At 34.6% G+C, this 14,091-nt stretch overlaps 1 protein-coding gene across 1 annotated transcript in view; it reads right to left on the reverse strand.

The window, feature by feature from the left end:
• The window catches only part of PLCZ1 (phospholipase C zeta 1), a 56,973-nt gene that overhangs the window by 27,945 nt on the left and 14,937 nt on the right, over positions 1-14,091 (reverse strand). The window contains exons 4-6 of the mRNA XM_072849931.1: positions 13,000-13,201; positions 11,225-11,369; positions 8,157-8,309 (exon numbers count right to left, since the gene is read on the reverse strand). Of these exons, the coding sequence (XP_072706032.1) occupies positions 8,157-8,309; positions 11,225-11,369; positions 13,000-13,201 (500 nt within the window). The remainder of the gene's footprint in view (positions 1-8,156; positions 8,310-11,224; positions 11,370-12,999; positions 13,202-14,091) is intronic.

Below are 14,091 nucleotides of genomic sequence, written 5' to 3' on the forward strand. Positions count from 1 at the left end.
GAGTATTAAAAAGAGAAGAATAGCTTCCCCTATTTAAATTGAGCATGTTCTTCTCTCTTCTCTCCTGACCAGCTGTAGGTGCTTAGTAAGAGGAATATCAAACCCTGAAAATCTTGCTAAGTAACAAGGTTAAAATCAGTTTAAAATTTTACATAATTTTCTATTTCAAGAATTATATTACTGTCTTAAATACTGATACAGGGTAAAGATGTGACAAGATGACGTCTAACATGAGGAAAGCTTTTGAGGTATTCACAAAATTTATCTTGAATGAAAATAACAGGACACTATTGTTAAGTATAACTGTTAAAAAAACCCAACACCAGCATTCTTCAATGATTCGAGAAGAGAATCACACCTAGTGAAAGTGTGAATGGATGTCTTTGTGGCAGCCTTATAAATCACAGTTATTGAGTTATTTCAAATCAATACTACCAGTAATGTCTGAGCTCTAGTTAAATGGATATTAATTATATCAGGACCACCTTTTTAGCTATCTCACAACAAGCTTTCATACGATACAGTTATCTAGTGAGAAGTCCCCTACATTGAAAATTCCAGTTCTGTGTTGTGCTCTGTAGTAGACACAAAACATGAGAGAATCTTTCTACATGTCCTTTTATTAAAAATACAAAAAAAAGCAAAACATGCCTAAAGAAGGAAATTGGGAGAGGTGACACTGGCAGACTGATTTTCTGGATGAAGTGAAAACCTGACACAATCCTGGGTAAAGGTGTACGTGTTCTAAGAAACACTCAGTCCTTAAAAACAATTTTGCAAGGTATTATTTCTCATTCGTCTACCAGAAAGAGTCCCAATCAGGAAGCAAACTTCAAAGATAAGGAGAGGATCAATTTGCTAATGGCTCAGAGGCTTGATCTAGTATAACTGTTGACAGTAAGGTTAGACGCCATTGAAAAATAAGAACCTTAGCTGGCAATGTCTTGTCCTATGTTACCTGAGGACTCCATCAGATGTAAGAGAAATATGAAAACACGGAGTTTCCAAACCATGCAATCAAAAAGACATCTGACAGTAGTCTTGGAGAAAGTTCTAGTGCAGATAATTTTGCATTTCTTAGAGACTTGTAAGGCAAAAAATGGGGTGTGACTGATCCGCAAATATGTTGCAAATAACACTGTTAATCAACCTGCTGCTCATGGTTCAAGAATCTGCAACAACTCAGAGTCAGAGAGTAGCAAGGGTCAGCACCTGCACAAGGTGACCCAGGAGCTGAGGGTGACAGCAGGGCAGACATGGGGCAACGACCTCACCAACAAGGGCAACAGTAAGACAAGTAACACAGGTCTGGTGATGGTAGGCAAGTTCAGGAAGCAGTCCAGTGACTGCCAAACAAGCCACAAGGCAGGTTCAAGGTCAAACCAGGAAGCCATATCATAGAAGTACAGAATGGCTGGGTTTGGAAGGGACCCCTGGAGATCATCTAGAAAATCCAGGAACTGTATGATAAACACTACCGATTTTCTTATTTTTGAGGTCATTATGGCATTTGAAGGCATGCTATATTTTCAACATCTTCTCATTTTTGTAAAGAATAGATGCCATAGATTGAAAGGCAAAACAGTGGACTGGAAATGTTTTTTACTTGCTAAGAAGCAAAGATATTTCTGATGCAAAGATTTGGTCAAGACATTTGCATATGTGACTTGTAGATCAAAAAAATAGGAATGAATCTCATCACCGAAACAACAGAATTAGATATGCTAAAGCAGTCTTGATCTTGAATTTCTGAGTGAAAAATCTTCATGTCCTACTTTTTCAATAACAAGAAAATAAGACTATAAAACCCTATAAATATATGGGAGAGGAAAATTTGGAGATGGTTAGACTGAAAATTGAATCATATAGCCACAGGCTAATCAGACTATTACCCTTTTGTCAGATGTTACATCAGTCAGTAAGAACCTATTTGTCAGATTATAGACAGCCAGGTACAACCAAACACTCAAATGTTACATCTAGCTGTCAAAGACTGTGGTACTTGGTTCACCCAGACTGGTGCATTCTGGGAAAACAGTGACTGCGTATGGAAAGCTCCTTTGTATATTGAGTAGATACGGGTAAAGAAAAGGTGAAGGAGGAGCCCTGCTATGGAGTTAGTTGGTTTTCCCCCTAATAGTAGGATTTAAAATGTCCAGAGAGCATGAAGTTGTACTGGAGAGCTTCTATGAATCTTTCTCAAGGAGATAATTAAATAGGTCCTTTTATTTAGAGAGCATGGCTTTAATAACTATGGGGGAACCTTGGAGATCAGGGCCAGAAATGCTTCTGAACCACCACAACATAGTAACTGATCTTGCAGCTGTGTGGTAAACATTGAAGATGACTTGTAAAATACCAATAGTTGCCACTTCACTTTCAGTTAACAGTGCATCAATATATCTTTCCAATTTTGTGATAGGAAACCTGCAAATAATGAAAAATTCCTAAGTAGTTCATGTATATATCATGCCAGCAGTGTAATGTAGTTTGATGTACTACAATGCAAAATAATTGTGGAACAAACCTTAGTCAAAAACATCAATGCATTTACATTCTTTTTTGTGTGTTACAATTGAGGCTTACTTGTTTCTTTCAGTAGCTGTCAAACCCATTAGAGAGGAAGGATTCAGCAGGGTAAGAAAAATTTATCTCACTTCTAGGATTCTAATATTTTCTAAGTTAATCTACAAATTGCTGCACAAAACACCACATTCTGTCACTTTATATCAGCATAATCCAGGAGTGCTGGTGCAATCGGCAGAGGTCTCTGGCACCAGCCAGTGATGCAAAATATAATTTAATGTGGGAACTGATTAAAAGGACCTGATATTCCAGCGAATATTAAAGGAAGTTCATGAAGTCTCTTTAGAAGCACCATAGTGGCCAAGACCGCAAGGAGAGGATTGTAGTGGGTCTGTTGCTTTGGGTGGCAAAATATCTGCATGGGAAGGAGGATAGATAGATATAAGAGGTTTCGTAAGAGGTATATGTAAGAGGATAGATACCGTAGAAGAGACTGGTGAAGCTCAAGGGTGGCCTCAGTTTATCTCAGCGGAGAAGGGGTGCATGAAAGAATGAAACAGTGCAAAAGCCTTCTCTTTCCTCTACTCCACATGTAGAGGAACAATTGTCTGTTGAGATGCTACAGAATACAGTAATATTCCAGGGAATTAACAGTACTAGTATAGTCAGTGGCAGGGTGACATAGGATTGAGATCAAAGAATTAAAAAAACCTCTTTTCCTGTAATTTTCTGGGTTTTGTGTTTCAGGGCAAGCGGGTGTTGAGAAAAAGCAGAGAGCAATAGCTTTCAGTGACCTCTTCTGGACCTCCTTGTGATCTTCACTTTGACTTACAATGGTAGGAGACATCATGCATGAGCTGTGGTCCAAGGAAGTACCTAAGACTAGGTTTGCTCTGCATTTTAATCCTTCTTCCAGACACACACAATGATCTCATCTCATCTCATCTCACAAAAGTGTAGCTCAAAACCTACTTAGAAAAGGAAGTAGGAGATTGATCAGACAACAGAGGAGAAAATAATTTCCATGGAGATCTCCAAATCTCCAAGATCTAAATAAGAACTTGTAATTGGCAAATATTTCTATGAAGTGTTTGGAGAAATTATGTGGTATTCCACTTCATGTACAGACAAGGGCACCATTTGATTCAGATCTTGAAGAACATTGAGAAAGGGGTATTAAAAGGAAACTTTGCATGAGCTGCATATACCCCTTTGTAGGAGGAGCAAAACTAGGAACAACAACAGTAGCTGTCAGATGAGGAGGATTTCCCACCCAAGAAACATAATGTTTCAGTCTCATGTGACAGGGAGAAGCTGGATGTTGAAAGTCCTTGCCAAAGCAATCTGAGAGAAAAGGGAAGGAGGGCTGAACAGGTTAGTTCGGAGCCAAATCTTTGAGGGATCCTACAAGCAGGTTGTTAAAAAAAGCCTAGCAAAGAAGGCAATAGCACAGGTCATGAACACAAGAGGTGACAACTAAGTGATTGATAACTTGTTGTGATGCAGGCAATCAGAGGACTTGAGGGACAGAATTATGCCCATTGCATTTATAGGCCTGTGAGGCACATGTGGAAGTAAAGAGGTTTGTGCTGTGTCCCTAGGGATATTATTAGATTGGAATATTCTCTAACAGAGCATATTATAAAAAAAGTCTCTGTGGTTATTGTTAATTTCAATGAAGACTGAAAGACTCTCTACCCTTTCAATCCCTCTCATCTTCCTTGCTAAGATCCAGCCAGAAGGGATGGAGGTGGACCTCAACCCAAGGTAGGTGAAGATGACAAAAGAAGGTAAACAAGACTGTAGGGAAAATGGAGGTAAAGCACTGTAACTCTAATCCAAATACCTTAATTTTTAAACTTAGAGTAATTCAATTAATATATATATATACACACATGTAGTAAAGTGACTTGAAGTATATTCACCTTAATACGGGGCTACTTCAGTGTGACATTCATATTCATTTATAATCAAAATAAGTAAATTTTTTAGCATATAAGCAATTTACCACCTATTTTTATTTTGCTTTAATACAAGACAGTGTAACAGTCTAAAAAAAGAAGCAACATTGAAGAAATCATCATTTTAAATTGATATTTAGAACAGACTTTAAAACCATATCAAATAAAACATGCTAAGGAAAAAGCTAATAATCTAGCTGAAAGGAATGTATGTTGGCCACAGAACATGCTGAACAGGACTCTACACAGAAAACTTAAGACCTGTTAGTAGGCTAAATTGGAGCATATAACTATTTCTTTTAAAAAATGTTGCTTTTTGCTATATTTTCTATTTCTTCTTTTTATTTCAATATTCAATGAAAGATGAGTTACATAGGAAAGTTTCAAAAGAGGAAACTGATTTCAAAGCTTTCCCTTTTTGTTGCTTATGAATATAATATAGATACATACAGTTATCTGAAAAGAATTTTGCTAGTAAAAGTATTCATGTAGGCAGGTACACCAATTCCCTTGAGTGCATTATTCATAGTCATTTTTTTCAAAATGAGTTATCAGGCTATCAGTTGTATCAGCCTCTAAGCACATGTATTTACTGCACTTGAGCCATGCCAATGAACACTTATCATACTGTTGGACCAATCTCATATCTGAGCAATTACAATGAACTTTAATCATCCTGACACTTACTATATTTTATTAGACTTATATTAGAAATCAGAAGACTGTCATGTTTAAATAACAATGCCTTTACTCTGTTACTGGTGTTAACACTTCTGATGATACAATTTTCTTCCTGGAAGAGCTTTACCAGTTGGATTCCTATAGAATCATACCAGATGCAATCGCTTCTTCCCTATTCTTACTAGTGCTCCGTCTTGAAAAAAGTGGAACAGTAAATGATATAGGTGAAAACTATTTTTTTTACACTAACTGAGAATCCTTCTCACAAACAGCATTTTAAATTCATCATTTATGGTTCTATAACATCTCTTTTGCACTACTTAAGTAAAGCAGGCTTAAGTCTAAGTTCAGCATCTGACTCACTCAAATGATAATTAATTTACCCAGGCCTTGAATATGCACAAGGACCCAAGCTTTAAGGATGTGATGCCACTAAACTTTTGAATATGGACCAAAAGCAGTTCTTCAAAAAGATGCTAGCCAAAAGTCAACTTTACTACTTTATTTGCAAATTCAGTCATAACTACATATTTACATTGCAAAATAAAATCCCAATGACTTTTCTTACGTGCTTGATCAGAGCAGCTAAGAGAAATGGAGATGATCCTAATCCTTGTTCATTCTCAACGTAATGATTTATTAAATTCAGACTTTTGTAAATCAGCTGAGGACAGTGTCCTTATTTAGGTAACTCTTACATCTTACATAGATGTGGAATACATATCACATAACTTTAAAAGATTAAAAGTTCAATAGAATACATCTCACCTGAACAGCATACATTTAAGTGAGGAATAAGTATGGAACCTAGCAATGCATTTTCAGGCCAAAATTCTACAGAGCTGACTTATGAAAACTCTGAGCTATGGAAATATGAAGTATGAATTCCCTATATCACAGTAAAAGTATGGTAAGGGACATACCTGATAGAAATTAATATTTTTAAGTATGTGATTCAGTGACTTCATGATTCAGATGCAGTACACTGATTTTGTGTTTGCTACAGCGGACATATGATCCTTGGACATCTATTAGACTGAATGCAGTTATGCTTTGAGAAGCTTTAAAATAAACCCTCATGTTTAATACAGTTTATATTTTTTTCTAATTTACAGAAGAGTTTTCAAGGTTGCAAAGTGATATTGGACAGTGTGCTATAAAAAATATGCTACAATCTAAAGAAATATGTTAGCTTACTGAGAAATTTATTAAGATGTATTAAGTATATTTATGACAACATTGCTATGAAAATATAACTGAATGGTAATACGTTAGCAAGTCTTTTGGACACACCACTTCAAAAACGTTTTTTCTATGACAAATCCTTTACAAAAATACAACTCTGTGTGTGTTGTCTTTCCTTATGACAGTGTTTCCTCCCCACATTTTCATTTGCATTGTTCCTTTTTCAGTTACTGTAAAAAAAGGTATAAAATCTATCTGATATATCACTGATAACAGTGACAAGACTAAATAACTATTTTGTACATATGCATGTATTCGTGTTACAAGAGATTTAAAGAAATCTTTTGTCCTTGAAAGAAAATTATGTGCAAAGACTGGAACAATTGGAATTTATTTGTTTTAGTTTGCAATAAAATTTTCAACACCCATCTAATTGCCTTTTCTGACTTCATATCCCAGGGGTCTCAAGCCACCAGCTGAGAAACACTGCTTTAGGGAGAAACACACTGAGAAAGAAAGAATGTTTTTGCAGTAACAGAACTCGATGAAATAGTTCCATCAACATTGCTATTAACAAACAATGTAGATTCAGTTTTCCATTTCAATAACATGTTTAAATTTCAGGAAATTCAATCTAAGGAACAAAAAATAAATTAGAGGAAAACATACACTAATGTTTAAAGTGAAGATTTTTTAATTTTGGTTCAAAGCATAATAATGTTTAAAAATTATACTTTGTTTCCTCTTTTAAAACTAAAACACTGGAAGCCTCATTTCGTTAAAAGAAAGGAGAGGAGAGGAGAGGAGAGGAGAGGAGAGGAGAGGAGAGGAGAGGAGAGGAGAGGAGAGGAGAGGAGAGGAGAGGAGAGGAGAGGAGAGGAGAGGAGAGGAGAGGAGAGGAGAGGAGAGGAGAGGAGAGGAGAGGAGAGGAATTGTTCAGTTTAACCTCAAAATGTTGACTTTACAGGTCAACAGAAATTTTGAAGCTGTTCATTATAATACAATGTTTCAATAACTTGAAATTTCCAAAATTAAATTAATCAGGTGTTTGCATAGCTCTCAGATTCAGAGTTCAGATTCAGTAGTACTTCTACAATCTTTGGCAAGTCATTCCTTTGTGTATAAATCTGCCCTCTTTAAAGGCAGATGCTCTTTTCTGTGTTTAGACTACCACATCTCCAACATAGGACTACTGCAGATGAATCAGACTATGATAACTTAATTCATAGTAAGTAATAATTTACTTTTAAAAAATCAGAGTAATTTCAGTGTCACTACTCAGTTTTTGATATGCAGGTTTATTCAGTATTAGGAAGTATGGTTCAAAATAACAAGACACATTACTACAGCTGCCATGTTTCCAAAATAAACTGCAACCCACAAACTTTACTTACTGTATTTACAAATACTTTACTGTATTTGTATATAAAATAAAATAAAACTTTTAATGCATCCAAAGCACCAGAAGTTGGATTGATATGAACTGCAAGATGTAAGGCTTTGCAAAAATGTTAGTATATTAGCTTTTAACAAATACATGCTTCAGCACTGTACTGAAAACAGTTTTTCTTTAAACAAAAATTTCCATATCAATCCACATGATTCATTTTTGCTTTTTCTGTTTTCTTTATCTTTTCATGTGGGTTTTTTGTGTTGTTTAATTATTTTTTTGTTACCACCTAAAGTCTATTTCAGACACCAGATGAGCAGTTTCATAAATTGAGTTTCAGAAGATTAAAAAAAAAAAACCCAAACCAGTTTTTTTTTCTCTATCTTTCACAGAGAAAAATGCAATGTTATTACCTCAGGAGAAGGTAGTTGAGTCACCACTGTATCACCAATTGTTGAAGTAAGAAGTTTGTCACCCAGAATACTTTCTAAATACTCTGCCATTACTTCCTGTTGCTTAGGGCTGCAGTGGTTCTCCAAAGACAGTACAACTGGATAGTCAGATGCCTGGAAATATAATTTAAAGGCTTTTATTATTAATAAATAAAAAGAGGAGTACTTGATGTACCAAAATATCTTACAAAAGTCCCCTTGGTAATCTGTAATTTATTTTCAAAACTGTCAGAATATAGGTCATTAGTTTCAGGTTACTAACACAATAAAAAAGCTCACAATATTTACAGAAAAGAGAAAGCACAATTAAAGAAGGCAAAAAAAATGCATCCTCAGGAAGTTAAGGGGGAGTAAAACAGGGCTAGACATATACAGAGATGAAAAAAGCAACTAGGGAAATTAAATGAAGATCAGTTAAGAAGGACACAATACTTCATTAGAGAAACCAGGTAATATCTGTGCTGATCTTTGGGAAGCACATACTGAAATGTATTTGCCCAATAACCCTTAGAAAATAATTTATCAGAGGCATTTAACATACTGATTAATGTTGGATGTAAAGAAAGTAAAGAGAAAATAAGTGTTAAAACAACTAAAAATCAGGCTGATTCAATTGCACAGGGCAGAGTACAACCTGCAAGCAAAAAGCAGAATTTATCACAGAGTTAATAGCTCAGCTAAGAAGCTAAGAGCTTCTAAAGAGTGATGCATTGGCTACTGTGTGTCTGAAACAGCATTTCTCAACAAATGCACTTACAAAGAAAAAAGAGGAATTATAATGTCATCTGCCAAAAAAGGAGGATGGGGTAAAACCTCCCAGACATTCTAAAGCATAAAAAAAAAATTTAGGTTAATTTCAAAGGACACTTAAAGCATTCTGAATTGTAAAACCATCAATGTTGACCATTTTGGGGTTTTTCAAAATTAAAGAAATCTTCATCTCTTTAGACCTAATATCTGCTATTCCCAAGAAGCTCTTTCTTTTGCACCTAGAAGTTACATCACAACTGCTCTGAAACTCTGTTGACTAAGTCATCCCAACAGGGAATTATCACATTGGGTAGATGAATTTTTTAGAAATAATGACTAAGTTTTGTGAAAAATAATTTCAATAAGGGGAAATAAGGGAAAAGAAAAATAGGAAACAAAATTATTGCAATCTTCATGGACCTATAGGAGAACTTGGAAGCTTTGACATAATCGTGTACCTTTAAATTTACATCTGACAAATTTTAGTGATAACTCCTTTAGTGGCTGGCATCTATTTTAAAGGACAATGCAAAAACAATGATAAACAAGGCAAAATTGGCTTTCAGCTAAATATTAATTGTAGTCACCAGCTTACTGTAAGTGACAGATTTAAAATATTTCTCTGTTTTGTGGGGGAAAGTGTTTATTTTGTGTACAGAATTTCCTCCATTGTTTACACAGTTCTGTTATGAAAAGAGACAATTGTTTTGTTTTGTTTTTAAAAGGTAAAATCAGATTCTAAAATTGCAAATGACAAAGTAAACAAGGATTAAATATATTTTGCTTTAATTTATGACAGATTTTAACTGACTACATTTCAAGTTGACAGTATCCTTAAAATTTACCTAGAAATCATTGACTTCACACGAGGAAGCTATGCATATTTTTTTATAATATCACAAACTTTTCTTGGAACTCTTTACACCTTACTCATCACAGTAGTCAAGTAAGACAGGTGAAACACGGGAAATCAAGTAAAAATTAGATAATAGCTCAAATGAGACATGTCTATTTAGACTGTGTAAATAAATCTCATAACTTGCCAGTAATGCTGGTGGCTACTAAAAACGAACACTCTGAATAAAATCTTTGCTTGGGCAGGACCTAAACTGTCAATTCCTAAGGGAAGTACCATTTTATGTTTACCCTGTTTTTACACTTTTCCCCTGAGCATTTGCTATTGACCACTAATAGAAGCACACTTTAGTCTGGATAGACAGCTGGTACGAACCATTACCTATTGTTGTGATTTTATCATCTTGTTGTAACTTGTGCCTGTTAAATGAAGTTTGTATTACAGGAATGTACAATATGCTGTATATTAGCAAAAACAAGTGAGTTATATCTAATGGGTCATGAAGAAAAGCAAAATAAAACCATATTTTTGTTTTCACTATCTTTTAAAATCAGAGACTACTTAAATTTTATATAGAAATCAGAACAGAAAAAATATAGCTTTGCTTAACTCTGGAAGGGCTATAAATATATACGTATAAAAATCCATATAAATGTATGATCATAGGTATATATATTCACACACATAATGCTGGTCTGAATACAAGAGTTATCTTAATAGTCATTCAGGACTTCATTTGAGCAGGAGTTTTGCCAGAAACCTATACAAAAGACTGAGACAGTGCCAAAAGCTCTCCAGCTTTTGTTGCTTTTCCAGAGATAAGCAGAAGGGACATTGTCCTAATAAGTCATCTGACAGAAAGACAGCAGTAGATGGTAACCTCTATCAGGCCTTGAATTCAAAATAAAATGAGAGGAAATGGAAAACAGAATAAGTCTCAAACTCAGCTATAATCTAACATTTTTCTCTGTTTTGTAAATTCAAGCATAGGATATAAGACAGACTGATAGCAACAGAAGAAGAAGTGAAGTAAAAAAAATTAAAAGATATAAAGAAGGAGTAAAACATCAGACTGATTCTGAAGTAGTTGTTCACTTTATATTAAGTCCTTGCTTAAATGACCTCAGGTGAGAATTCCACCTAACAAGCTGAGTAAGAGCTTCTGAATTCCTTGCATTAAGTTTGATTTATAATCCTTATCAGGAAAATATGTTTCCCGTTCCTTAAATAAAATTTAAAAAGATATTAAGAACAGATAGCACAGTTTTCCCGCAATTTATTTCAACAATGTCCACTGCCACAAGCACTGTCTCTGTTTCATATTTTTTTACCCTGGAGAATCACTGACAACAACCATGTCCATGGGCTTTGTTAAAGCCACCATCACATTTTAGCCAACATACATATATATATACATACATACCAGAAATGCATACTTGTCTATCACTTGAATTACAGAACGAAACAGAATTTTGCTTGTTAAAGTGTGACCATGATACACGACAGGTTCATTGTTTGAGCCATCCCAGCAGTCAATTTCCAGGCAACGACATCCTTTTAAGAGAGCACTTCAAAAGAACAAGAGAAACAATTTTACAGTCAAAAAAAAGATACCACACTTTCTTATACAAGCCGTTGTATTTCTGATTGCAAGCACTTTGAATAATTACCAAAAAAAAACCTTTTTCATAACAAAAGAAAAGAAATCCTATAGAATTATACAGATATGAGACAGAGCTATATTTTCTGTTGTTTATCTTAGGCATGTTAGGTAATAAATTTTATTAGAGCATTAAGGACTAACATGGATTATCTGAATAACCTTCATAAAAGACTAAAGTGAGGGTCAAAGGTTTAAATAAAAGAATTTTGGAATGATGGCCAATTGTTGCTTAAAATAGAAGAAGAAATGTTTGAAAGGGCCTTTTTCATTACTATTCCAGGATTTTTCTGCAAGTTTGGGAATCATTGTACTTAAAAATAACAACATCACACTTACAGAATCAGGTTGTGCTTGGTCTTTACATAATTCAGTTGTTCTCTCCCCACCTTATTTCTAAGAGAGAGTGTTAAAGTTTCTTGGATGCTTTCAATTTACTGTGTGTTAATTTTTAATATGTCCATGGAACCCCTTAAAGGTCTTAGTTTTCTAATATTTGGCTTGTTACTAATTTAAACATTTCTTGCAGACTATTTTACCTAATTACCAATCTGTCTTTTACATGCTGCCCTTTACATGCTACCAATATCTCAAAGATGCTTCTAGCTTATTTTAGCATTTTGTATTTTCCTTACAGAAATAGTAGATAAAGAGGAAGAGAGGCGGGTTTATACCCTCTTTGCAATTACTGTAAGCAATGCAGTATTAATGTCGTATCATTTTAAATACTGTTAGAAATAAATTCACTAGTGTTTCTGATGATTGCAAGCCATTATAGAATATCCAGAGAACAACCAAAACAAAAACGTTCAGATAGATGATGGTTCCAACTGCTTTCACTTCACTAAAGTAGTACAAAGTAATAGGAATGCTGGACACCTGTCCTCCAAATTCTTCATACTTTCAGTCCCTCTCTGTATTGCCTTTATTGCATAACCCATTTTCTCCCTCCCTGATCATTTCTTCTAAATGCGTCTCTGCAGTAAGGCATCCTGGTTTCCTTGTCCTCTTGGAGTCATATGCTGCACATTCAAAGACAAAGTTCTTCTCCCTCCTGGCTACTATAGTGCCCATTTTTGTTGTTGTTGCTTCTAAATTGACCACACTGCAACATACACTGATCACAGATACCCTTGATGTACTCCACCGTACTGTGCCCTTATGTCCTGTATATTGATCAGATTAGAGTTTGCCCAGAAATTTTACATTTATTTCAGGGAGTTATTTATTTTTGCATGGTATGTTGAGGTTAAAAACTGATTTAATCATATACTGTGCAGCACCCTATAGATTTCATTTGCCGCGAGGTAGATTTTTTGAGATGCAAGTGAAAAAATAGATTGTTTCCAGACTATGAACAGATGGTTTGGCAAATATATTGAAAAGTGTACATACAAAATAAAATACCACTCTCACATTTTCTACTCGTATCTGTGATGATTTTGTTCCTTATTGCCAAGCAGGATTATATGTGACTTAGTACTCATTTAAAAAAAGCCAAAGAATGTTTAAAATATTAAAGAACAGTATCTAAATACCTGGTATATCCCCATAAATGACTGGCCCCTATTAGTTGGTCAGATATCAAGTAGGTGTTGTGAGAAGATGAAATAAAATAGTCACATAATGGGTGGTTCATATCTTGGTAGATGGTCCTGTGATGGTTTTTAAATACTGAACAGTCTTCTGAGCTCATGTACCTTATAAATCCTTCAAATGACATCTGCCTTCTTTTCCTCACTGAACAAAAAAGAAAGCAAAAAATTTCCAGTATGAAGCTACACTGATGGTTATATCTGTGTATTTCCATAATTTTGAATAGCCAATTTCAAACATCGCTAAAGGTTATACAGCATAACACTTTCCTGCAATTTTAAAATTCATAACAAACAATATAAACACAAACATCAGATGTGTGCAATTCTGGAGATGAATTGCTGTGGTTCGAAATTATGAAACATTTTTATTCTTCTATGGACACCAGTGAGAAGAGTTTGCAGTAGTCCTAATTAAATACAAAGGAAAATATTTGTTGTTTTTTAGTTTTGGAAAGTAATGTGCCAGACAATGTACAAAGACAATCTTCTTTTCTCTGTAGAAAGAACAGGAATTGTTCTCCAAAATGTCAGTCAGAGACTGTCAAAATAATCTTGCAGAAATGAAGATTCCTAGCACCAAATATCTTCCCCAGTGGTGGAAATTTTCAAATAAATAGTGATTAAATAATGTTTAAATTAGAAGTATTTGAAATAAAAATAGCATCTTAACAAAACAAATAACTGCCCACAAAGATGAATTGCAAATCAAGCTTATTATATTACTTCATCTATAACAAAATGTGCTAATTGCCTCCATACCAGTGATAGTCATCCCATTTGTTTTTGTTTTTAACTGATTTAATGACAAACAGATCAATTATACTGCCAACTGCTGCTCTAATGTCATACTTCAAATGTAATAATTTTGCAAATGATATAATTTCAGAAGTCAGCTTTCCTTCAAAATATAACCTAGTTTGAATTAGTCAGGGATTTTTCCCAGTTCTGGCTGCAAAATAACCTTATTTTTGTCATCATAGTTGGCTAGTGATAATTAAGCAGTAAGTAATCCAAGATTACTTTCTGTTAACA

This window comes from Ciconia boyciana, chromosome 1 (genome assembly GCF_034638445.1).
Source record: "Ciconia boyciana chromosome 1, ASM3463844v1, whole genome shotgun sequence".
Lineage (NCBI taxonomy): Eukaryota > Metazoa > Chordata > Aves > Ciconiiformes > Ciconiidae > Ciconia > Ciconia boyciana.